The sequence below is a fragment of the Pelobates fuscus genome, chromosome 1, assembly GCF_036172605.1.
Source record: "Pelobates fuscus isolate aPelFus1 chromosome 1, aPelFus1.pri, whole genome shotgun sequence".
Taxonomy (NCBI): domain Eukaryota; kingdom Metazoa; phylum Chordata; class Amphibia; order Anura; family Pelobatidae; genus Pelobates; species Pelobates fuscus.
In genome coordinates, this window is record NC_086317.1 from 452,738,415 (window position 1) to 452,766,318 (window position 27,904).

General features: G+C 37.7%; 1 protein-coding gene across 1 annotated transcript in view; it reads right to left on the reverse strand.

The window, feature by feature from the left end:
* Positions 1–27,904, reverse strand: part of CNTN5 (contactin 5) — a 1,203,952-nt gene that overhangs the window by 130,444 nt on the left and 1,045,604 nt on the right. The window contains exon 16 of the mRNA XM_063430510.1: positions 17,757–17,932. Coding sequence (XP_063286580.1) covers positions 17,757–17,932 — 176 coding nt within the window. The remainder of the gene's footprint in view (positions 1–17,756; positions 17,933–27,904) is intronic.

Here is a 27,904-nt window from a genome sequence, read left to right on the forward strand (position 1 = left end):
GCTTTGGTTGTATTCCATCAGGTCCCATTGACTTATTTGTCTTTACTTTTGACAGTTGAAATAGAACCTCTTCCTCTGTAAACTCACGTGTAATAAATAACTCATTTATCCTTTTTCTTAACTGAGGTCCCTCTCCTTCATTTTCATCTGTAAATACCGAACAAAAATATTCATTGAGGCAGTCAGCTAGACCTTTATCCTCTTCTACATACCTTCCTTCTTTTGTTTTTAATCTAACTAATCCTTGTTTTACTTTTCTTTTCTCATTTATGTATCTAAAAAAAGTTTTGTCCCCCTCTTTTACTGACTGTGCTATTTTCTCTTCTGTGTGTGATTTGGAAGCCCTTATAACTTGCTTAGCCTCTTTCTGCCTAATCTTTCTGTCTTCCTCACTCTGGGTTTATATATGATTACTAAATGCTAACGTTTTGTTTTTTATTATTTTGGCCACATCTGTACCACAGTGGTTTCTTGAATTTTTTGCTTTTACTGACAAGCCTAATGCAATTTTCTGTTGCCTTCAGTAGTGCAACTTTTAAATAATCCCATTTCTCTTGGACGCCATTTAAATTGCTCCAGTCTGATAATGACTCCTTTACACATATTCTAATTTTAGAAAAGTCTGTTTTTCTAAAGTCTAAAACTTTTGTTTTTGTGTGGTGTGACTCAGTCACTGTTCTTATATTAAACCTCACTGATTGATGATCACTGGATCCTAAACTTTCCCCTACAGTAATATTGGATACCAAATCTCCATTTGTTAACACTAAATCTAGTATGGCCTCTTTACGAGTTGGCTCCTCAACAACATGTTTTAGAGACAATCCCAGTAGGGAGTTTAGACTATGTGTGCTCCTGGCACAAGCAGCTATTTTTGTTTACCAATTCACATCAGGAAGATTAAAGTCACCCATGATGATAACTTCCCCTTTCATTGTCAATTTAGCTATTTCCTCAACTAGTAGATTATCTAACTCTTCAATTTGTCTTGGGGGCCTATAAATCACACCTACACGAATTAATGTGTGATTACCAAATTCTAACGTAACCCAAACGGACTCTATGTTCACATCACTAACTTTTATTAGGCTAGATTTTATGCTATCCTTCACATACATGACCACCCCTCCCCCTTTCCTGCCTTCCCTGTCTTTTCTATATAAAGAGTACCCTGGTATTGCTATGTCCCATCTTTGGCAGGTCCTACTCTCACAGTCTAATGTCTGCTCTTATGAGATTAACCCACTTACTTGGGGAAAAAATTCCATCTGAGGCTCTCTGCAGTACAAGTCTAGCCAACTCCTTGGTTTTGCACCCCTCCCTGTCACAGGTGCCTCATCTCGGGTCCCTATTTAGTCTTGTACTGCAGAGAGCCTCAGATGGAATTTTTTCCCCAAGTAAGTGGGTTAATCTCATAAGAGCAGACATTAGACTGTGAGAGTAGGACCTGCCAAAGATGGGGTACATTGACGTTGTGGCAGGCTTATGCAATGTATGATCATATAATGTAACTAAATCCCCATTATTTTTTGCCTAGTTAAGGTGTTTTTAAACAAAACCTTTTTAAAACTAATAAAATCTGTCAACATTGAAGTTGCTGTTTAGTGGATAGGAGAGTGCGCTGGATCTTGTGTATTGTTTATATATATATATATATATATATATATATATATATATATATATATATATATATATATAAAAATACCAACAAATCTTGCACTCCACCCAAATTAAGTAATGCAATGCCCGGTGCTTAATTCAAATATAAAAATATCAAAAGGATGAAGATGGAAAGCACTCCAAGGACTTCGTTTAAAATATAACTTTTATTCGATTTCCAAAAATAAAAAGATATTCTTGATATTCTCAAGCTTTACTCAGGCTGAAACGTTGACCTTTTTATTTTTGGAAATCGAATACAAGTTATATTTTAAACGAAGTCCTTGGAGTGCTTTCCATCTTCATCCTTTTTATATTTTTATGTTTGGATTAAGCACCGGGCATTATATTACTTAATTTGGGTGGAGTGCAAGATTTGTTGGTATTTATATATATATATATATATATATATATATATATATATATATATATATATATATATATAAATATATATATATATATATATATATATATATATATATATATATATATATATATATATATATATATATATATATACAAATAGATGGCTTGGCACTCATCCTTGTTCCTCATATAAAAATAAAAGGTTCTTGCCCTGGTGAAATCCTACGTTGAAGATATGTACAGCACATATATATACATACATGCATGCACATACAAGGTCTGTCCAGAAAGTATCCAGCCACATAGCATGAAAAATCAAGACATTTATTGAAGAGGATACAAGAAACATTGTACATAGGACAATGACATCTCAGTCCCTTTAAAGTGGGCACCTTAGAACCTCAAACACCGAGCATCTCTTCCACAAAACACTCTGCAAAATCCTTTGTTGGAATCTCCATCAGCTGGTTCATCGTATTTACCTGAATCTCATCTATGGTCTGAAATCTCTTGCCTTTCAAAAGTTATTATAGCTTTGGGAACCAAATCTGGGCTGTAGTGGGTAGTTTATTTGTGATGCACTCATTGCATTGTCGCAATGTTGTTGAAAACCTTCTGAATCATCCGAATAGTTTACACAGAGGGCTGTTCAAGCTTACTGCAAAATTTGATGCAGATACGTTGCTCTACTCACTCAGTCATTTTGAATGCTATGGCCACACAGTACACATGCTCACTCAATGGCGTCTAGCATCCCCACTGACAAGCAATGACTAGTGCAGTAAAGCTGTCATTGTTCATGCACATATATATATATATATATATATATATATTCATCCAGAAAGAACTTCCATCCCTCTACCCCTCCATCGCTGGGTGCATGACTTTGTATGTACTATTTCCTTATTTTCTCTTTCTTTTGTTAACTTAACTAAGTACTAGTAGAGCACTTAATTATGGAATGAGATATTGTGAGATGACGGCAGTATGTAACATTTGATCTTTAAGGGGTTAATCGATCTTTTAAAAAAAGACTATGGTTAAAGGGCCAACAATTTCCCCAATGATAAGCCAGTCATTAAGTGTTCTTGCATAACAAGACCACTTAATGTTATCTCACATATATATTATTATTCTTATTATAGCCAAATTTACCACCCTAACTCCTCCCACAGTTTTACACTACATAGACAAAAATATACCAAAACGTGCGGATTGTTCCCGATTGGTGTGCTATTACTTTGTGGAACGTTTCGCCAAATGGTTCACGGAATATCGTTGTTCTTGAGGCAAAATTGGTCCCATAGGAATGAATGGCAAAATTTTCAAAGCTAGAGTGGGAGCTGGCAAAAGCTGAAAAATCAGGACATGATTTCTAAACTGCCGCCACTCCCTCATTTTCAAGCCCACCTACACAAATCTTTTATCAAAACGTTCAGCTATCCCTGCTGTCCCTAAAAATGTCCACGGCTAAGCCATAGTCCGAATAGTTTTCACAATATGACCATTTGTTTGCAACTCACGCCGTCCATTGACATTCATTGAAACTCCACTCTGCAAAGCTCACATTTGAAGGGCAATTTCTAAACTGCAAATGTGCCTTCATTTTTAATACTTCAGAGACATACTATACATCAAAATGTAGGTCTGGGTGTTGTGATTCTCACAATATTAATCTCTACGGTGTAGGATGTATAGTTTTTGAAGATGGCAACCGCCAAAATACTCTGACCAGTGCCAGGCTGCGGCAGCAAGTGATGTCATAGACAGGGCCTTTTGTACACCTGCTAATGTTTTTATAAATGTATGTTTTAATGTAACTGTGAAGCACTTTGGGCAACAACGTTGCAATTAAATGCGCTATATAAATAATAACAGTTACTCCGCCCACTCCAGTTGTAGACTACTGGTGGAGGCAAGAACACTTCACACAATTTCCCCAGAAATTGTAGCTTTTCTAGTTATTAATGTTATAACTAAAATCTGACATTTCTTAATAATACATATTCTGAAATGGCTTAGGAGAATTAAATACCTTTTTTCCCAGAAACCAAGGCAACTGAGAATACTAAGCTTGGGTTGTGAAATTGTTTTAAATGATTTTTAGAATGTTCTGCACTCAAACTATGGAATACAATGGATGGTGGACAGAAAATGACAACGGTATAACATTTTGAATTGAAGTGTGATTTGCTGTTTCAAGAGTCAAACAGCTTATTTACTTTTTAATTTAAAACCTATAATTATTTTAGATGCTTATTCAAATAATAAGTATAATGTGTCTGTGGATTGAACATTACTGACAGATAACAGGACAAAACACAAACATTTGATGCAAATGGGAATGAAACAATAGATCCCTGGGGTAAGAAACTTTATTTTGTAAAAGCTGTAATAGCTGGCAATAAATATTTTAATACACAAACAACATACTCTCCGTAGTCTGCTCAGAGTATTATGCCAAAGCAGGCCTCAGATCTTTTACATCAAACTCAAAGTAGAAGCATATATCTACATTTTAACACTATCTAGACAAATGCCATATATTTATTTGTATAATCTACGAAGAAGAGATTTGAATGATTTTGAATACTTGAGCTCCAGATATTAGTTGAATATGTTTCATGCATGCCTTGCAATTCTCCCAGGGACTTGTCCTCAGAAAAGCATCATTAGATGCACTCATGCTTCACTAAGGGAACCAGGACCATGCAGAGAACACTGAAACAGTACTTCCTTCTTGTTCTGACCTCAGTCGTCTGCCCTGTGCAATTTAAAACTGTATTTTCCTGTGCGCGTTGTTCCTTAGTCTATTTTGTACAAATGTTGGTCTCTACAACAGCACCATTGTAGAGAAATACATGTTCCAGGTGTGCCCCCAATTCGCTTTTTGTGTTTACTATGTCCTATGTGACTGGCAGGCAGCCTGGCATGCATTCATGCCCGGTTGACCTGCCAATAATTTGGGCAGACCTGTCCACATTCCGCTCCTTTTGGTTGGTGTCAGTGATGTGATCTACGTCACTGTCCTGGGCCCTTTTATTCCCTCCCATAGGTATCCCAAATAACGGGGAACCAATGTTGGGGCAATGCTAACTGTACTTTTAAAAAAAAATATATATATTACTGTCTAAGTAAAATGTAAAAATGATCTTGTAAGCAGGAAGCTAAGTTACATAAAAAATTAAATTGTAAACTGGTTAGAAAATGTAATTGTAATTACACAGCAGGGAATAAATACTTATTGTTTATGAAAGCTAAACATGAGCTTTATACTCAGGTGTGGATGAGAAACTATACAAATTGTTATGTTTTGGCCAAATTAATAGTAAATAAAATAAAACTACCCAACACACCTTGACTTAGTGGTGATGTGTTCTCTTTGCAACCTCATAAGAAGGCAACATTTCAACCAAAAATCCGAGTCTTGGGTCGAAATGTTGACTTCTTATGGGGTTACAATAAAGTGATCACAGCATCACTAAGATAAGGTGTGATCAACATTTTTATTTTACTTATCATATAATTGGCAGCCATGAGATTGAGAGTTTTGCACTCTTGCAGAAATTGATTTAAAATAGGCATTGGCTAATGTTTGTGTATTTCTATGTAGTTGCAAATAATAATAAATCGTTATTCATCCAAATCATATTTTTTAGGATTGTTTTTTTTTTTTCATAACAATCGAATGTTGAATACATTCATTCACTTTATCCCTATTGACAATTATGGCTTTGTTACTTAATTTCCGTAAGCAGATTACTTTTATGGCATATAAGTGTAATTAATACAACAAACTAGTCTAATCTGTTAATATATACATAACTGGTAACTACATTGCATACTACATTGTATATATCTTTCTCATTTCAAACATGAATCAATAAAGAGTTTTGCTCATTAACATGAAATACTCTAAATTCAATGTTTTAAGAAGAAAATATTGTTTTCATGTACTATTTTTGTATTTTCTTTCCAGCCTTGTTTTTGAATTGATTAATTGATTATCCATTAAATTGGGTAATAGTAACGACCCCTGGATGTTGGGCTAAGGTAACATCCCCAGATGAAAACCAGAGTAATCTGAATGTACCTTTCCTGGTTAAATACATTATTATTGTTATTATTATTATTATTATTATTATTATTATTATTATTATTATCATTATCTTGTTTTAATGCAGAATATGTAATTATGACTTCAATGAAGAAAATGGTATTACTATTATTTAAAAAAAAATGTTAAAAGAGCCTTTTTAATAGAGTGATGAAATATGTTCCTCAGTACGAATACAAAGCCATCACTTACTGTCCAATCTCTTCTGGATGAATGTATTGTATTCAATCCCATAGTGCTTCAAACAGGAAAAGCTAAAGCAATGTTTTGTTGAACATTACTTGCAGAATATTTTATTTATTCAACAAAAACATTACATATTTTTACTTTAGTTGAGCCCTCGTTAACCAACATTCAGCAACACAACATCACAAATGTTGACATTTTCATAAAATTATTTTATTTAGGTGTACCCACAAATAAACCACTTGACAGCCATTGGATACAAACTTTTAAGAAAAGTTGTTTAAGAAAAAAACTGAAACATCCCTCTTAGAGGAAAAAGCATTGACTGTTCACTAATGGCTTCAAACTGACTACAGTTTAAAGAATAGCCAACATACAATACAGGTTCAGAAGATCTGCTTCCTACAAAGCACTAGTTTGGATCCAATTGCTGAAACCACATTCAGGGCATTACAACCCCTGCTCTAGGAACCCGACCAAGGATTGAGGCAAGTATGCGGTCCTTTAACACTATACTATCTAGTTGGGGAGACTTTGTATCTTTCTAAACCAGCTCCCTTAACAGTCTATAACACCGTAGCAGCTGGACTCGGAGGAAGTGATGTAATATCCAACAAAGAGATGCACAATAGTCAAGGGAGTTATCGACCTGCACCATCCTGGGACCCCAGGGAAGCAATAGTCTTTCACATAAATTAGTGTCTCTGTGTGTATATCTGCATGTGGTGGTGTGTGTTGTCTCTGTAAATATTTTCAGTTTGGATAATTTGGATGACTGTGTCAGTGTGTATCGGTGTGTGTTAGTATGTACTTGTGGGTTTGACAGTATGAAGCTATAAATAACAAATTAATGTCCGACATGGACAAGGGTGCTATTTCGATCAAAATCCAATCAAGGAAATTAAGGAAAATAATTGACTTAAAGGTGTTGGAGTATGTCTTTAGAGTGTGTACTTGTAAATTGTATTTTCTCTCTTAATCAGATTACACAAACAAAATTCCTTTCTAATATTAGTAAATATATAAACCTATTGTCAATGTGTTATAATATTCTTTATTATATGTATGGGCCAGTTTGCCATTTATTATTTCTACCTCTTTAAACAATAGTAATAGTAATGTTTTCATTCGTCATTTCTATTCCAGTATATTATTTTAAAAATCTGTTAATAAAGGTCATATACTTTACGACATATGAATATTGCATGCCATAACAGTTCAACAGCACTCGTTCAAACAGTCAGTCCTTTGTTCTTTATTTTCATACCTATTTTATTTCCCACAGCCATTCGCGTCTAATGTATAAATTCATCTATTTAACGGCTGATTGATCTTTTGTAGTTCCCCACGTGCAGGTCAGCGTTTCATTTCTATCAGACTCTGCATGTAGTCCACAAGTGGACTGACTAGGTGATTAACAAAATATGCCTGGAGCCAGAACATAGCATTTGATAGGTTAGGCAAGAGCAGTCACAATTTGTTTATAACTAACTTCGGAATAATATATGGCTGGCTTGCCGATAATTTAACAAATAGAAATTTCACTTTCGAATGTTTTATTTTTTGGAAACATTAATATTTTATGGTCTACATTTATGGTGTTAATTTAAACTGCATGGATGGCTACATATAGTCTAAAGAAAATATATAAATCAAATAAATAAATACAAAATACAAATGCATATTCATGTAGGATGGTTACACTCTCTTGTTTTTTTTTTTTTTTTACTAACTAAAGCTGGAAACTCCCAAGTTTGGTTTCAGTCAGACCAGTAATGGCTAACGAACATTCCAAAATTTTGGGAACTATATTTCTCATGATGTTCAACAATCTTGAAGGCTGTCTGGTCATGATGAAAAATGTAGTTAGTAAACATGTGGGTTACAAGAATTAACATTATTCGGACCATTACGTTTTTTTTTTTTTTATCTGTATTTAGATCTAACATTGCTGCCTGCTTGTCAAAATCATTAGTAACAGTCATTGATGTCCCCTCTCAGACCTTTACAAGAGGTGAAGAAGGAGTTAGTGGGTGTGTTTAGAGAGAGAGAGTTTGAAGAGGACTCTGACTGAAAATCCCTAGAGAAATAAAGTGGATCAAAAGAAGTCTGTGTAAACAATGAATTTTTAACCGATGTTGAATCTTTTTAGAGATAATTGATCTTTGCCTGATCATTGAAGGTCACACTTAGCTTTCAAGGAATAAGATTACATTTACAAAAAAACTATTAATGATGAGTCTAGAAAATTTGTAAATATTAGGAACCCTTGGTGTGCAATGTATGGTCATTCAAGTAGTTATCTTTGGGCCTTGCTCCACAACGATCAAGTTTAAAAAATGAAGGAAAATTAGATAATTCTTTCAGTTTGATCAAGACTGGGACTTGTACCCTCAAAGAAGTCCATACAAGACTTGTATTTACCACCTCAGATATAGTCTATAGTCAATAAGTGAAAGGAACAATGCTTGTGAGTATTGCTTGGTGCTCCGAGCCAAGGTTTTGTATTAAACCTTAAGTACTGACTACATTCAAGCTGACAATTCAGCTTTGCTTTTCAAACCAAGCTAATCTAATATAGTTGGTATTCTAATTGACCACTCCAATATAGAGAGGATGACCATTATAATACATTATGTAAATGAGCATTAAAATATATAAAATAATACAATAAAAAATGTAAATAAAAATGAACTCATCTTTCATATATTTAATGGATTTAATGCCTACTTCTAGGCTTTGCAGCTTGTGCAACCAGCCCTGCCAAGAACAGTAAGTGGATTGAGATCTCATTTGCAATTTGTTTTATTATTGTTGAACATGTATCACTGGTTGTATGTTATATTTAACGCTGAGATTATTTAGACAATAAAACAGTAATTTGTAAACCAAAGAAGTATGCTTTTTTTCTTTAACGTTTCAAGGTTACATTATAAAAACTTGACAGAGAGAACAACAGAGATAGATAAATTCGGAAGGTGAGTCTTGAATTAGCAGTCCGTAACTCCTATCTGGCATATTCTATACGACTGTAGTGTTTAATAAGCCATGAATCCTGAGAAAACATGTTTCAAATGTTATTACTCTGGCCTATACATGACAACATGACCTGTTTAATGCACCAGTAAGAACAGCGTTTACTAAATACTATACAATCTTTCAGAAAACCGTTAATATTTGCATGCCATAAAAAAATCAGTGATCCAGAATGCTTTTCTACATTCACAGCCATGAATCTGTGATCACATAATGGAAATCTGCTAGAATAATGAACATTAAACATCAAGCCTATCTGAGAGCCAGAATTTACAGACAGAAAAAAGCTCAAAGGGGTAATTCTCATTATTTGTACTAAATAAAAAAAACAAATTTTTCTTTGTCTATGCTAAAATGGTAGATCAAGTTTCAAGAAAGTCTACAGGTAACTAATAAATATGTAGAACATCAAAGCCATGAATCCCTCACCTATTGTAGAAAAACAACACAGTTAAATATTAAAGAGACAGAAAGATACTTTTGATTAAGTATCAGAGTTGTATATTTGATATTTTTATATCAAATGTATGATCTGAATTCTGTACTCTTGCACATGTGTATGTTTTTTGAAGTTATCGAAATTATATCTCTTGTATATATTTCTTTTCAAATTGTTTTTAATTGAAGATTTTAAAAATTTTTACAATGAAATAACCAATATGAAACAAGTAAAATATTGATACAACAAACAAACCAGAGTATAATGTAATAGAAAAGTATCTGTACTTAGTAAATTATTAATGAATCAATTATAGAATATTATGGTACAAAATGTCACAATGTGTCTATAACATTTTGGTCAGGTAGGGTCACAAATGTAAGTTGTACCTCTGCCTGATGTCTTTATCTCTGATATCCCATTCATATTGAAGAAGATCAAGTGTATTTGATGTTAATCGGAGCACAATTTCACATCTCATATTTTCAAACAATTGGTTAATAATTTTCTTAATATCAGGAATTACAGCAGACTTTCAGTGATGCGGAAGAGCCATAGTGGCTGAAATGAAAATATGGCCTAAACTGATGCTTATGTTTAGGTGAATTATCAGGAATCTTTTTGAGCAATCATAGTTCAGGTGTTAGTGTGATTATGGGGTCATCAATGAGTCTAATCAAAATAAGAATGTCATCCCAATAAGATTTCAGTTAAGGGCATCACACTTTCTCCAACACTCATTGGTAGGCGATAATTGTAGCTTAAAAAGTCTGGAGGGTTTGAAATTCCATCTGTATAGAATCTTGTAGTGGGATTCCAAATGTGGCACACACTGTGTAATGCCCCTTAAGGCTAATGTAAAACTCTAAACATTCATTCAGCTCATATTTCTTACCTAATTCATTTTCCCATTTAGTCATCAATTCGAACTTTTGTGTCACTAATCCAGCCAACAAACCATATCATATAGAAATAGTTTTTTTCTGAGCAGGATCCGAGAAATAGACTCTTTCAATAAGAGACGTGTCTAGTTAATAATCACTTAGGCCCTGTCCGGAAAGGCCACAACTATCAACCACAGCGTCAATCATTCTTTCATATATTAATTCGTCCAGACTGTCCAAATCATACTTAGCTTTCAGTTGAGAAAAGGAAAGAAGTGTGTTAGAGGTAAATAAATGTTCAATATGTGTTATTGAATGAGACAACCAGTAGTCTATGTTAAAATAGGGAATATCTACTTTCAACACTGCTATAGGAGATGCTCTGGACCATAATTAAGAAGGTCTTATTTTCCTGTAGATAGTATCCCAAGCTTCGATTGTAGTTTTTGTGGACAGGAACATGTTAGCAAAAAGCGGTCTTTGAGGTGAGGGCAGTCATATCACCTCTTTTATAAGATGTGGAAGAATCTTGGCTGCCTCCATCTCAAGCCATCTCAAGCCAGTGTGGTCGTTCAGTATCTAGATAAAATTTGATAGCAGCTGCGGCATTGGTAGCATGGAAATAATGAATGAAGTCCAGCAAACCAATACCTCCACTATCCCTGTGCTTTTGCAATATAGCCAGCTTGATTCTGCTTGGTTTCTTATTCCACACAAACATCATACTCTATATATTTCTAATATGAGATATTATATTAGATGTATCAGTTGCTGCTTTTTGCAACATTGTACATTCACTATTATTATCATTCATTTGTACATACGACTTGTATTTGTTTATGCCCTTTGAACTCATCCTTATGAATGTATTTAATGTTGATGTTGATTGTATCAGTTTACATTGTATCGGTTTCTTGCCTGATGTTTTTACGCTTGCCCTTTTTCAATATGGCTGTATTTTACTGCATTCATAGTCATTAAAAAGTTTCTACTAACCTGTTGATCCCATGCTTAGTATACAGTGGTATACATATACTCTATCCATCAGAACGGTATATTTGCAACATTAATATTCATATATTTATATTATGGGAATGAAGCTGAAATATTGGAGCCTGTATGTTTTTTTTTATGGTGATATAATAGCACATTATGTCTGTTTCTATTTTATATGTCAGAAAAGTCATTAGTTCTTAACTACTGGTCTTTCATGTTAATTTTATTGAGTAATACATGGATATTATGACTCAATGTCATGAATAAGTGCTGTGTTTTTGTCGAGTTATCCTCTTGCATCATCCACAGTTTTATCCCACTTACTGAAAAACCTGCAAAGTTGCTTTACGTTTATTTATGTTTTTGTTCAAAGATCACTTTAGAACTCACTGAACTGAGTGTACTATTGGGACAACCTTCAACCAAAATAAAACAGATTGGTTTACAGTAATGCTTAGTTTAGTCTTTGTGACAAATACAAAAAAAAATAGATTTGTGAAAATGTGTTTTTCTGGTGAGCTTGTCTTCAATAACAGAATCATTCCCTCCCCCCCCCCCCCTCCTCCCTGTTCAAGGTCTAAGCAAAGACCTGCTCTGTAAATGTGTATATAACACCAAGATCCACAATAAAAAACATCAGGAAAAAACATGTAAGTGTTGTTTGTTATGTTCTATACATTTTATATTGTGCTAGAGTTTATCCTAGCTGGCGAAAAGTGTTTATAGATTAATGTTGAGCTCTGACTACTTCAATTCTTCGGCAAGGAAAAGTCAGATATTTTTAATGAATGTCAGTGACCACTGTGTTATTTCTTCAAAATTGAAAAATCAACATTTTATAATAACACATTTTTTTATATCTGAAAAGAAAACCAATAAACTAAAGCTGCCAGTCTAGAGATGTACAATTTAGATGACTATTAAAGAGTGAGACTTAATACAAAAATCTATATAAAGCAAAATAAATATTCTGTATATCTTGTATACCTAGTCAAACAAATTGTAAAATCACAGTTCTCATTTCATCTAAAAATCAAAATACTATAGGAACGGTTGTTATTTTTCATATATTGCTTTTCTCATGAAAAGTATAGGATGGTATTGCGTTAAATTATCTTTATGTTATTTAAATGTTTTTACTTGGTCAAGTGTATCAGATATTGTAGTTGGACTATGGACTATTTAATTAGAATGCTCTTTAATTTTACTGGAAGAGAGGAGTATACATATTCACTATTGGGGGGGAGTACTAGGTAAAACTAGAGCAAAAAGAGAATTCATCATTTAAAACTTAAAGAAGGAATCAAAGAAATATAATTGCACGGATGGGCAAGATTGAGAGCAGGACTGAAGTAGGACACACACAGAGGCTACTGTGTAGTGATTGCTGTAAGTACTCAGGTTTTATCAGCGCATAAAGTAGCAACACACAAAGGAATACTATAGGCATCAACACAACTTCTTGTATAGATCATCATGCCCCTGTAGTCTCACTGCTGAATTCTCTGCCATTTAGGAGTTAAATCACTTTTGTTTCTTGTTATGCAGCCCTTGCTGCACCTCTCCTGGCTGTGACAGCCTGCATCAACAAAATGGTTTCATTTTCAATCAGATGTTAATTTGCTTTAGACATTTTTATTTCCTGCACTGAAATTGAACTTTAATCCCACACAGGAGACTCTTGCGGGCTGTAGAAGACTATTAACATAGTAGGGGATTAAAAATTCTAAATTAAACAGACTTTTTAGGAAGTGTTTAGGAAGGCTGTGCAAGTCACATGCAGGGAGGCGTGACTAGACTGCATAAACAAAGTGATTTTGCCACTATATAGCAGAGAATTGAGCAGTGAGACTGCAGGGGCATGAGGGGCTTGATTGGTTGCTTTCAATTTGAAAAGCAACCAATCACAGTGTTATGAGTCAAATTACACAGCGTGGGAAAATTCCTAAGAACTTAACCACGCTGTGTAAAATGACACAGAGCACTCTGTGAGTGCTGTGACAGGTACTTACCTGTCAGTCTCTTAATTTACCTGTCCGAGCACTCTGATTGGTTGGCTTAAACCAACCAATCAGAGCGCTCTGAACATAATTGCAGGTAATCCCTGCCCTGCAGAGCTCATTCTGCGCTGTGCCCTCCATTGGTGAAGAAGGATTATTTTTTTACCGTCTGGTTGTTGTTGTTTTTTGGCATATTTTTTTTGGCGCTCTGTTTTTTTTATTTTAATAGTTGCGATGCGTATTGTGGATTTTTATTTGCCCTTTTTTGGGTCTGAAAAAAGGAAAAGAAAATAAGAAAGAAGACATCAAATGGTAAGTATGACATTTTATTTTACAGGATTAGTTTATTGCCCCCTCACTATTATTAGGGTGAGGGGGGTAGGTAGGTTATATTTATTGGGGGGAGTGACTTGGGGCTTGGGGACCACTAGTCACTTTATTATTTGTGGTCCCCACCCACCGGTCCGCCCCCCCAATTGTTAGGTCCCCCCAGCTATTTATTTATTTAGGGTCCCCACCCGCCGCTCATGAGTGGGGACCTGGGGGGACATTAGGTTCCCCCATTAATATTAATAGACCCGGGGGGCGGGGCCGGACCGCCAACGGGATCAGACATGTCCTGTCTGAGCTCCCGCTTCGGGGACGGAAAATCGGAGCAAACTGGGGGCGAAACCATGCTAGCAACCGGTAAAGGAGACTAATCTGAGCCCCAGACCCTGGGGTACGAGGAGATACCCCACAAGATCCTGTCCGGCACCCACAGTAACCCGACGAAGGCCCGAGGTGTGCTGGAGCTTGAGCCGGGAAGAGACGGCCGCTCTCCTGGGTCTCCGGTTGGTGCCCGGCCTCCCCCCCCCCTCTGGACCGGGGGGGTCATCCCGGTCCACACAAGCAACTGCTCTTACGCCAAGCTGGGTGGCAAACTATCGCCCTGCTGGGGAACACTCACCGGCAGCACCCTCCCAAGATGGCCGCCGCACGCCAGCCACATGTGCGAACTACCCACAGGACGGAACTCGCACACAGAGAAAACCATCCAGTGCAATCTGACCACCACAGCAACCTGCTGCAGGGATGTGTCGGCTCATTACACTGGGCTAAACAAGGTGCTGCTTGCAGCATATATATCTGGTGGAAAAACTCCTCTGTGTCTGCGGAAAGCACCATCACGCTCCTGAGGCCCACCCTTCCCCTCTTAGAGGCATCCACAGTAATTCCAGCGGCTACAAGTGGAGACAGAGGCTCCTGTTACAATGGGGACCGAAGCTATAGGCCGAGGCCCACCATGAGTTGCAAGAACTGCAGAATCATGAGACCACGGAGGGGACCCCCACTACCCACACAGGACTTACCTGAATGCCACACAGCAACCCGACGTCACCGAGTACACCACTAAGCCCCATGCTGGGATGTCTATGGAAGGTCTGTACACGGCCCCTGCGAGACAGAGGTTGACTCCAGGGCTCTATCGGGAAATGCCATTTGACAGGACTCCCAAGCAGTACATCTGGACAACGAAACAGCTTATGTGTCAATTCTAATCTCTAATTTTATGTTTTTTACTCATGGCTTGCTTGGGGGGGCCTCTGGGTGGTCTAAGCTTGTGAATTATATACCGGTAAAGTTTGTCATACTTAAAATCTGTTCGCCTAGCATATAACCTAAGCCTTGCAGCCTACTATAACTTACCTAAGCTATTTGTATGTCTGCTATCTAACAAAACAGGAAACGTCTAACCTAAGTTTTTTTTTATGTACATAGTTCTCCGCCTAGCACCTAGGTTTCGTGCGTTATATTTAACCCTGCACCCACGAATACTGCTAGAGCAATATAAGACCTAACGTCAATGCCATGTACTCTCAAAATACTTTTCTGTTCTCACGCTGACCATGCTAAATATTTGCTTAGAATTCCTTGTCAAGTGTAATAGTTTTCAAGCGTCTGTGTTATCAAATTTTACTGCTACAAAAACAAAATGTGCTGATTTATTAACTGCCCTGTATTGTTAAACAATGTATACTGATTCTCTTGCTACCGCTGTTGGGGCAGAGCAAGCGCGTATGTAATCTTCAAGCACAACAAAAATAAAGAATTAAAAAAAAAAAAAATATTAATAGACCCACCCGCCATTTTAGTTATTTATGTTCCCCACCATTGGGGAACCTTTGCCAGGTCCCCCCTTATTGCGCTAGCGACTGGGTAGTAATAGCTAATATGCAAAAATAGCAGTGAATAGGCGTCACTAAAATACTAGGGTGAAAGGAAGCAGTAAACCAGCAAGTATTCCCAATCCTTGCTAAGTTATAAAAGTGTGGAAGAAAGAGTTGGGGAAACTGCGCCATAAGGGAAAAGTATATTCAACAAATTCATGCAAATACATACACTGTATGAGGTCCACTGATGTACGGTTTTATGATGACCTCAAAAAAATAAGATAGGAACAGGTGATAGTACAGTATGTCAGGTAAAAATTTCAACAATTTGTAGCCCAATAAAATGCTAATTCACACTTTCTTGACCTGCTAAGAGCACATGCATGGTACAATCCCCATCATAGGATATGAAGAAATTTCTAGTACTGGTCATCCAATTCTCAGTGGTTGGATATATAAGAGAAGTAGAGAAGAAGAAAAAAGAACCAATGGCACAGTATTTTGTAAATAAATGACTGACAAAGTTCTCTTTTGTTCTTTATCCATTATATCTCTCTGTCCAGTTTTTTGCTTTTCCGTGCGGGCTCTGGTAGTTGGAAAGCTGGGAAAGGCCTGTTAATGAATTAAATAAATCTACAGATAGGTAGATGTGATGAATACTTACAGTGACAGGTCCAATGCGTCTGCTAAGCTAGATATGCTTTATTTAATACCAAAGAAGAACTAAAAGACCTTTAAAACAGCATTTGGTTTGCTAAACTGGTTTTTATGTGTTTTCGCCTCTACACTAGACAATAAATCCAAACAGTTTGAAATACTGTCGCTTTCCACTATTTTTCATTCAATATGTTACAAGGCACATGGTTCATTGCAGAGAGGCATGGTCTACAGACTATAATATATTAATATCACAGACGATTGTTGCATGCAGTCTACCTATTCATTCTCAAAGTATTTCCAACTCATTGATCTGTATTGCTCCATTCTGCTTCGCAACTCTTTCACGTTCTTTGCATAAATGGAAGATTTATTTCACCTACAATGAAGGTTTGAACGTTTCTTTCAAATGCAGTTTTTTTTTACGAAACCTTGAAATGATATTGACATTGTTCTATACCCCATATCTAGGTAGACAAACGCCCACGTTACAAAGGTATAAAAAAGATAACTAAATAAATTATAATATATACATCGTATTGGCCAAAAACTAAGTGTAAGAGTAACTCTCAAAATTGGGTAAAATCGTATTAGTTTAATGGTGTTAGAGCAGTTACTGTTCTTTGCATAGCACATACACTCTAGACAAGAGTTAGGTGCAACTTTCGGCACTCCAGATATTGTGGCCTGTTTGACTTTGGATGTTGAGGAACATCATGGGAGATGTAGTCCACTCCATCTGGAATGCCAAAGGATTCCTACCCCTGTCGAACATAGTCCATATCCTTATGCAATATTGAAGAGGACCCTGCTCAAATGAGCTTGCAGTCTATGCATTTGATTATATATTTCAATACAGACAGACAAACAATCCTATTTGTATCTTTAATGTGAACAATTAATTCTGCATATGCTTATTTTGTGTATACCTTATGACCTGAAATGTATAATTGAGAATTCATTTTCCTTTTTGTGTTAAATAAAAACAAACTTTCTGGTAGATACAATGAATCCGGATTTTTTTTTTTACCAATCATATGTCATGTAACAACTAAAATTTGGCATTGGATAGGTAGAGCCATATTTTAAAGATTGACAGGACCATATTTTAACGACTTGAGGACACATGACAGAACTATTCCGTCATGATTCCCTTTTATTCCAGAAGTTGTGTCCTTAAGGGGTTATATCTGCAAATATATCATTTTTTTTTACGATTGGAGTTACTTTTATATCTGAAAAAATAACAAAGAATATACTTACTGCTCTAATGCTCTCAAAATGTCCATCTTCTTTTTCAAAGTCAACAGCTTTTCCATTCAAAAACCAGGAAAAGATTACATCGAGTGTCGGGTCATGGATAGCCTTGCAGCTTAAAACAATGCTCTCTCCGACTGTTAGTTCTGTCCTTTTTGGGGTCAGTTCAATCTTTGATGGTTCTATAGAGATTGAAAATGAAAGATGATTTAGGTTAATAAGCATCCTGGATTAATTGTGTATATATACATATTACCTGTTTACTTTCCTGATTATGCTTAATCAAGTACCATTTTATTTTTAAGGTTAAGGAAAGGTTATATTTTGTTGTGATGTAACACAAAACCCAATGTATCAAGTGCAATCAAATTACTTGTAAAAACTGTCAATAGTATAAATGTTTTCAGAATTAAGCAAAAAAAAAAATTCTTGCATATTATCTCAATATATATATATATATTTCTCTGTCTTTAGCTATTCTTTTTATTTTTTATGTGATCTCATCAAGGTTCCGAAAAGTGTTTAGTAAAGTATGTGGTTTGTTTTGGGAATATTGCCAGATTTCAGCTTAACCCCTTAAGGACACACGACATGTGTGACATGTCATGATTCCCTTTTATTCCAGAAGTTTGGTCCTTAAAGGATTAATATAGAACAGGAAAATAAAAAGTATAATGTCGTTATGTGAAAAAGTTTGGATGTTATAATTTTTTTGCATAGTTAGAATATTCAAGGAAATAATTAATATGTAGGTAAACAGGCTGTTGATCCAAGGCTTTCCACAATAAATAATAATAATATAATTAATCATTATTAATCAATTACATTATTATTCAGTAACTGTATGGATTCATAATAGTTATATTATACAAAATTATTTTCTAAAGATATTTACATTAAAATAGTGATAATCACTATTTTTATTTTTCTGTAATAGGCTGTATTTGACTCTTAAGTTTGACTGTTTAACTTGTGAGCAGGTGTGAAACTTCACAGTAATAGTTAGGTATCTACCTTTCTGATGAGTTATTTTTCTTACTATGTTTGACCTAGAACAAACTGTCAGTGAATGGGTTAATGAAGCTTTGATTAAAATAAAATGAAGGTTATAAAAGAAACCACAACTAGATAGATAAATATATTTCCTGGCTATATGTGATAATTTAGCCTACTGGCTAAATGCTGATTATTTTGTCAGCTGTGTGTTAACCAATGTGCCAGTGACAAACGTAGGGGCACTGTAGTCGCTATAACTATTTTATATTATTGAGTTAAACCTTTTTGAGCAGTTTAACACTAAGTAAAGGCCACTCAGTACCCGGTACCTACTGGAATTGTAGGCAGGGCTGCAACCAGAATTTTTGGGGCCCCTGACACAGCCCACGGTCTGGGCCCGCAGGGGCCCACTGCCAAGTCAGTCCACATGACCTGCCCCAAGTCCGCCCACATGACCCGCGCCCAAATCCACCCACAGGGCCCATCTTAAGTCCACCCACAAGGATGAAGTGTGTGTGTACTGAATTTGTTTGTGTGTGTATAGTGGCTATAGAATGTGTGTAGTGGATACAAAGTGCGGGAGTAAAGTGGATATGCTGTTTATAGTGGATTCAGATTGTATGTTTGTGTAGTGGACAGAGTGTGTGTATAGTGGATGTATTGTGTGTATAGTGAATGCAGAGTGTGTGTTTGTGTACTGGATGTAGTATGTGAATAGTGAACGCAGAGTGTGTGTTTGTGTAGTGGACGTAGTGTGTGTGTGTATAGTTAATGCAGAGTGTGTGTTTGTGTAGTGGAAGTAGTGTGTGTATAGTGGATGTAGTGTGTGAGTATAGTTAACGCAGTGTGTGTTTGTGTAGTGGATGCTGTGTGTGTAGTGGATTATGTGTGTAGTGAATGCAGTGTGTGTTTGTGTAGTGGATGTTGTGTGTGTGAGTGTGTAGTGGATTATGTGTGTAGTGAATGCAGTGTTTTTGTGAAGTGGATGCTGTGTATGGTTGTGTAGTGGATGATGTGTGTGTGGTTGTGTAGTGGATGCAGTTAGTGTGGGTGTGTAGTGGATGATGTGTGTGGTTGTGTAGTGGATGCAGTATGTGTGTTTATGTGGTGGAAGATGTGTATGGTTGTGTAGTGGATGATGTGTATGGTTGTGTAGTGGATGCAGTTTGTGTGTTTATGTGGTGGATGATGTGTGTGGTTGTGTAGTGGATGCAGTGTGTGTATTTGTGTAGTGGATGATGTGTATGGTTGTGTAGTGGATGATGTGTATGGTTGTATAATTAAAAAAATTTGTATAATTAAAAAAAATATATATGTATTCCCCCCTCCCTGCCTCTTACCTGTAGCCAGGGAGGGGGGACACTGGATTCTCTGGTGGTCCGGTGGCTCCGCTTGTTGGGGCAGCAAGGAGGAGCCCAGCAGACTCCCTCCACCTTCTCCCTCCTGCCAGCCACTGCTCTATGCGAGCCCAGCATGCATTGCGTGCCGCGGAGTGTTGTCATGACAACCCGCGGCAACGCTTTACTGCTGTGACTCGCGAGAGTGCTGGCGGTACTCGCTATATATATATGCAGATTGAAGGGCTGGGGGCCCGGGCATGCAGAGGATTACCTGTGCAGTCCGGGCCCCCCAGGACCGCCGGGCCCATGACAACTGTCATGGTTGTCACCCCCTGAATGCGGCCCTGATTGTAGGTAAGGCAAAGATTACACACTTTATGCTAACCAAACCAATTATTACAGCAATGGGCTATGTGCTAAAAGCAGTCAGCAGACACTCTCACTCAATCACAGCTGCCTAGTGCGGCTCTGGCTAATGCTCCTTCATGCTTCCAAGCAGCACAATGCAGTGGGCCTCTGAAGATAGAAACATAGAAATGTAGAAACATAGAATGTGACGGCAGATAAGAACCATTCAGCCCATCTAGTCTGCCCAATTTTCTAAATACTTTCATTAGTCCCTGGCCTTATCTTATAGTTAGGATAGCCTTATGCCTATCCCAAGCATGCTTAAACTCCTTTACTGTGTTAACCTCTACCACTTCAGCTGGAAGGCTATTCCATGCATCCACTACCCTCTCAGTAAAGTAAAACTTCCGGATATTAAGATGCCCTTTTAGCATTAAAGGGACACTATAGTAACCCAGACCACTTCAGCTCAATGAAGCGGTCTGGGTGCCAGGTCCCTCAGGTTTTAACCCTGTCGATGCAAACATAGCAGTTCCAGAGAAACTGCTATGTTTACATTTTCAGGGTTAAGCCAGCCTCTAGTGGCTGTCTTCCGGACAGCCACTAGAGGCGCATCTGCGACGCTGGAGGCATATCATGCCTCCATCGCGCAGAGCGTCCATAGGAAAGCATTGAGAAATGCTTTCCTATTGACAGCTTGAATGCGTGCGCGGCACTTGCCGCACATGTGCATTCTGCTCCGCTGACGTCAGCAGAGGAAGCAGGAGAGGTTACCAGCGCCGAGGGAGCCCTGCGCTGGAATAAGGTAAGCTGCTGAAGGGGTTGGACCCTGAGGGTGGGGGCACCCTAAGGGCACTATAGTGTCAGGAAAACCGCTTTGTTTTCCTGACACTATAGTGATCCTTTATAGCATGAAATGTTTTAACGCTGAAAAGAAGGACAATGTCAGGGGACTCAAGACACAATAACCACCTTAATTAGATAAATTTTAACAGAAAAATGACACCATTAAGTCAGTAGGATAGGCAAGTTGGTTACCAAAGCTTGGCAAAAAGTATATCCCCAGATGTTCTAGAACTTCAACAGTTATACTGTTACAATCTACATACAATCTTTAGAATCTTTAGAATGGCAAATCTTTAGAATGGCAAAGCATAATGTAATTTGCAGTTCTACAACATCTGGGATCTACTGTTTGTCCAACCCTATATTAGACAGAATCAGATATTGCATGTTTTTAAAACTGACAACTTCCAAACAGCAGTAATTGTTTAAATTCAGTAATAGCCAGATGGGAAAATTAAACGTATTGTGTAATATATTCACTAGGGGATTGATTATAGGGAGTACACTTGGGTATATAACTTCTAGAGGATATAATCATCTAATCCATACTACACTTTAACGTCTTACTTTCTTTTTACTGATGTGTCAAGTTCCAATTTACTTTGTGCATAATAAAGTTATGTATTTTTTATTTTATTTTTTGTGATTATCTAGGGGACTTGTTTTGTCCAATATTCCAGGTTTTTTTGGAAGGTTGTTTTTGTAAATTTCTGTCCAAAGCACGCTTGGCTTTCTATTGTAAAAATGTATGTAACGTGCTTTGGATCAAAACTCGTTATATGGCACTACTATTTTGTACTGTTTTGCTACGAAACAAATGTCTTCCTAACAGTTTGTACTGCTACTTGACTGTCCAAAAAGAAAGAATTAAAAAAAAATCTGGCTCCTAACTTTTTTTTAGCAGGCTCCTAGATTCTAAGCAAATTTGTCAAGCCCTGATGTACATGATTCTATTTTCATGTAATGCCTCTGTTGAGTCTTTATTGGTAATCATCAATATAAATGTGCTTTTAAAAACTGACATTTATTTTAAATGCCTTGTGTTTTTGGGTCAATACTTACAACTTATTATCTCTAAATATATTTATATAATTCATATTTCATTAAATTAGTTTATAATTATATTTCTGGTTATCAAATTAAAATAAAACCCTCCCAGATTACCTAAATCTTACAGGGTTAACTCTTTCAATTATTCATCTAACCCTTTTTAGCGAGTAGAAAATAAAACTACAAATTTGGATTAACACTTGTAACAGTTAAAGTAACTCTGTGAGAGTTCGGTATGCACAGGGCCGGACTGGGAATTAAAAGCAGCCCTGGAAAAAAATTATTTACCAGCCCCATAATGCGTCACGCCAGCATAATGTGCAAATACAGCGTTAGAAAAGATAATTTAAGATTAAAAATTATTACTCCAATGTAAAAAAAAAAAAAGCACATATAGGCTTCAAAAAAACCAAGAGTGCAGATTTATTTTAAGCAGACGTGCCTTTGCATATAACCAATGTTTCAGTCCAACTACCATGATATATTAAGGAAAGCTTGGTCATGGGACTGAAATGGTAAATGTATGTAGCGCACAACTGTAAAAAATGACGGTATCTTGTTTAGTTTAAAGTCCTGTGGGTGCGCTCTTCACTTTAAATATGTTATTGTGCTGGAGTATGCACCTAGCAACAAGACTTGGCCAATATCTGCTCATTACATATGGTACATATCAATTACATTTCTCTGTGTATTACGTATATATATATATATATATATATATATATGTACATTAATATATGTGTAAATATAATAGGCATAATTATATATATATATATATAAAACTAATACACACATTAATATACGATAGATAGATATAGATATATATATACACCCACACCAGTGGCGGATCCAGAGCCTGATCTCGGGAGGGGCACTTATAGATTTAAAGAAATAATCCATGCACAATAACCACTACTGCTCTGTGTAGTGGTTATGGTGCCAGGAGTGCCCGGACCCGCTCCCAGAGTAAGTAGTCAAACCGTTTAAGAACAGTTTGACAACTTACCTGGGGTCTGCTGGGATATGGGGCTGTAGTAGGGTATAGGAGCAGTGGTGCAATGTGTGAGGGGTGCAGTTTGTGTGAAAGGTTCAGTGTGTAGGGTGTGTGGGGCAATGTGTGTTTGGGTGCCTGTGTGTGTGTGTGTGGGGCAATGTGTGTATGGGGGGGTCTAGGTGTGTGTATGGGGCTAGAGGTCGCAGTGGTGAGAGTGAACTCTAGCCCGTTGCTCCAGCGCTAGAGTTCACTCTCGCGAGAGCTGGAGCGTTGCCACTGTAACCGCTGCAACGCTCTGTACTCGCGCAAGAAGGACCCGGAGGAGCTGCAGGCTGAGCTCCCGGGTCCTCTCTTCCTCCCTCCCTTGCCGGCTGCCTGCATGGTGCCTCCAGAACAGGGAGGGAGACCTCTGATCTCCCCTCCGGTCTGTGAAGGCACATGGTGCTTGGACAGTGCCAGCCTGGGGGGGAAAGGGCAATTGCCCGTTGCCCCCCCTGGATCACACACACACATCTATGTTTCTTTCTCCCCCTCACTGCTCCTCTGTGTCCATGTCTCCCCTCTCCTTCCCAGTCACTCTCTTCCCCCTCTGCCTCTTTCGCCCCTCCCCTTGTGTATCTCTCTTCCCCTCTGTTTCTTTTTCCCCCTTTTCCCTGTCTCTCTCTCCCTCTCTAACATCTCTTTCTCCCCTTGTGTCTCACTCTCCCTCCCTCTCTGTCTCTCTCTATTCTCCCACTGTCTCTTTCTTCCCTATCTCTGTTTTATTCCCCCCCTCCCCTTGTGTCTCTATATTACAACCCTTGTGTCTCTATATTACCCCCCCTTGTGTCTCTATATTACACCCCCCCTTGTGCCCCTATATTCCCCCCCTTGTGCCCCTATATTACCCCCCCTTGTGCCCCTATATTACCCTACCCCCCTTGTGCCCCTATATTGCCCCCCTTGTGCCCCAATATTACCCCCCCTTGTGCCCCAATATTACCCCCTCCCCCCTTGTGCCCCAATATTACCCCCCTCCCCCTTGTGCCCCAATATTACCCCCCCTCCCCCTTGTGCCCCAATATTACCCCCCTCCCCCCTTGTGCCCCAATATTACCCCCTCCCCCTTGTGCCCCAATATTACCCCCCTCCCCCGTGTGCCCCAATATTACCCCCCCCGTGTGCCCCAATATTACCCCCCCTCCCCCCGTGTGCCCCAATATTACCCCCCCTCCCCCCTTGTGCCCCAATATTACCCCCCCTTGTGCCCCAATATCACCCCCCCTCCCCCCGTGTGCCCCAATATTACCCCCTCCCCCCTTGTGCCCCAATATTACCCCCCCTCCTCCCTTGTGCCCCAATATTACCCCCCTCCCCCCTTGTGCCCCATCCCCTCCATTTACCTGAGAGTAGTCAGAGGGGGCCGGCCGCTTTCTAGGCTGGTGCCGTCGGGCCGGGTGGCAGCCTCGCCGGTCCGGCGGCACTTCTAATGCTGAGGACGGAGGAGCATGAAGGAGGAGGGAGGAGCATGTCTCTGTACCATGCTCCCTCGCGGTTCCTGTGCTGGGAATTGTGGGAACCGCGAGGGAGCATGGTACAGAGACATGCTCCTCCCTCCTCCTTCATGCTCCTCCGTCCTCAGCATTAGAAGTGCCGCCGGACCGGCGAGGCTGCCACCCGGCCCGACGGCACCAGCCTAGAAAGCGGCCGGCCCCCTCTGAGTGTGCCACCGGACCGGCCACCCGGTGGCACATACCTCTGCAGCCCCCAGGTGCCGCGGCCCACCGGGAAATTTCCCGGTATCCCGGTGGGCCAGTCCGGCCCTGGGTATGCAAATCCCTGGTAGTTTAATTTCTAACCGCTGAGGAGTTAGATTAACACCATGAGAAGTGAAAAATTAACTCTGTGAGAATTAGGTATTCACATCAGGTAGTGTGATTTTAACACAAGTAGGAGTACTAGTCAAATTAACTCCATGAGAGTTAAATGTTCAACTCTAAGGCACTCTTAAAAGTGTAAATTTATCTCTGAACAGTGTGGATTATATAAACACCAGGAAAGTGTTAAAATTATCTTCCATAGAGTTAAATGAACACTGGCGATTTTACTGTGAATATACAATAAAATGTCAAAATGAATTTACTATTTATATAGACAATAGACATTGGCAAGAATTAACAGATACATACATTTAAATCCAATTTAGATTCAGCCATTTAATTAATTACATAAATTTACTACGCTAGGTACAAAGTTCAACCTCTCTTCGATATATCTATTAGGTATCCCTATTTTTAACTTAAGTTACAAAACCTTTTTCTCTTCTTAATCAGTCTGTTATTGCAAATTTGCTTTCCGCTGATTCATATATGGGAGCCACATACTGAGTTGGTAGTTGAATTACACTTTTTTACTCTTGAATATAGAATAAACGCTAAGGTTATAATGCACATTTTAATCTCCTATTGTGCTGGAATTATGGGAAAACAGATTGGTTTTATGAAATATTTTATTTAAAAAAAATGTAGAAATCCATGTTATCAAATTACTATATTTTGTAGAAAGTTTATATAAAACTTTTTATTGAGTATCCATTAAATGCTACATGTCATCACTATTCTTTCTTCCTTTACACATTATTTTGAGGAAGGGGTGTGGGCTGGGTCCCAATAATACCTATTCACTAGTGCCACCTTCCGATTGCTCCAGAACCACAAATTCAATAAACTAATTACCTGGTTTGATCAATTATCTTCCACCCCAATTGCCGCTATATTTACAGCCTCCCCACTCCAGTAACATATTTTTCCACATTCCACCCCACATCATTAATTTACAATCCTCCACACTCAAGTGCTACAATTCACACCCTTCCCCACCCACTGTTTCAAATTATTCTTTAAACTAGATTTGGTTAGGACTGATTTGAAATTGGGCTTAATTTTGTCAGTTTTGGTGGCTTTCTGAATATCTGAACCAAAGTTTTTTTTCTGAATTCTAAAAAAATAAATAAAAATAACACGATAGCAAGGCTATTTCATGTTTATTCAGAATTCAAAAGATTTGGGTTCAGAAATTTGTGGTCACTACATGTAGTAGCTACTGACACACCAACTATGAATCATTCATTCACAGTTTAAGAGCTGTTTTTTTGGTGAACAGGACACTGTAGATACTTAGAGCTTACCCGGCAATATTCATATATTTGTATTTCATATATAAATGTTTTGAACCAAATATTTTTGTAACCAAACTGAATTTCAACCCAAACCAAATTTTTTTTAACTGACATTTCTTTTAAATCAGAACCAAATCAATACAAAAGAGCCAAAACATTTTCAGTTGGCATACTGAAGTCTACTTCAAACTCAGTGCTGTTAATTGATTCCCTTTGCCACACTTCACTCCCTAAGCCCCCATTCCACTCCCTTCCCCACCCCAGTGTCACATCCCACTCCTCTCCACACCATTATCTCCTATTCAGCCAAACTTACGACCTAGTCTTTCTAAGATGGTAAAGTGATAGCAGTTTCCTTCCCACATTCACTACGGCGCAATGTTGTGGCTGCAATATTTGTGAACCAGAGACCCATTCTTCTTCATGCATGGTCCTCTGGTAACATTATAACAATGCAGGGAGCATCCTTGTGCTTTCACATTTCAACCTTGCATACAATCCCTCAGTTCAGTTGCTTTTTAAGCATAACACAAGTATTATGTCACATTTTTGTTTAAATATTGTTTATATGTTATATATATTTATTTACTCATGTATGTTGGATACAAGTTTCTGCATTCAGATGTTTATTATCACAGATTAAGTCACAGATTTAAAGAACACCTATGGCTAGACATTTTGAGATGTGTAATAACTGTGATCTGATATGTATACAGTTTTGTGGAATTCAGTAATTGTCTTTATCTGTTAGGGGAGGGAATATGAAACATTGTTTAAATTATCATGATGTGAAATGGATTTTATTAACCTTAGGGACTCAATTCTGAGTATGATGATCCCTGTTTTGTAGGGTTAATATGTAACATTTCAATGTTGGTTTTAGTTGACTGATATTTCAATTAATAGTGTAATGGTCATTGTTAAGATTTTGCTCTTTTCTGCTTATAATAAGCATGCATTTACCTTATTTCTTTTTGTTATTTCAATTATTAGGTCACTTTTTTGTTTGTATATTGTTTATATTTATTCATGTATGTAGTATATGAGCTTTCAGTGTCCAACTGTTTATTAAACCCCTACTATATTAGCTGTGTGCTTTAATGTCTCTTTAAATTGGTTGTCTTTTTTTGACACATTAAGGGTTATCACACAGCAAATTTTTGTAATTACCTTTGAGGGTTTATTTAAAAGTTGTATGGCGTGGATTTCATTTCCTATGATTACATGCTGGGAGGAGCGCGAAACGCGTTAGTGGCCTGATATGTATCTTATATTTTTTGCTATTTTTGTATTTAATAAAGTGATTCATTTTGCTACAGCAAGCTGACGCGTGGATATGTTTTCAGTTGCCTTGTAACTAAGTTCCAGAGCTTTGGTTAGTTATCTGTTTTTTTTTTTGTTTTGTTTTTTTTAGATTTACTCC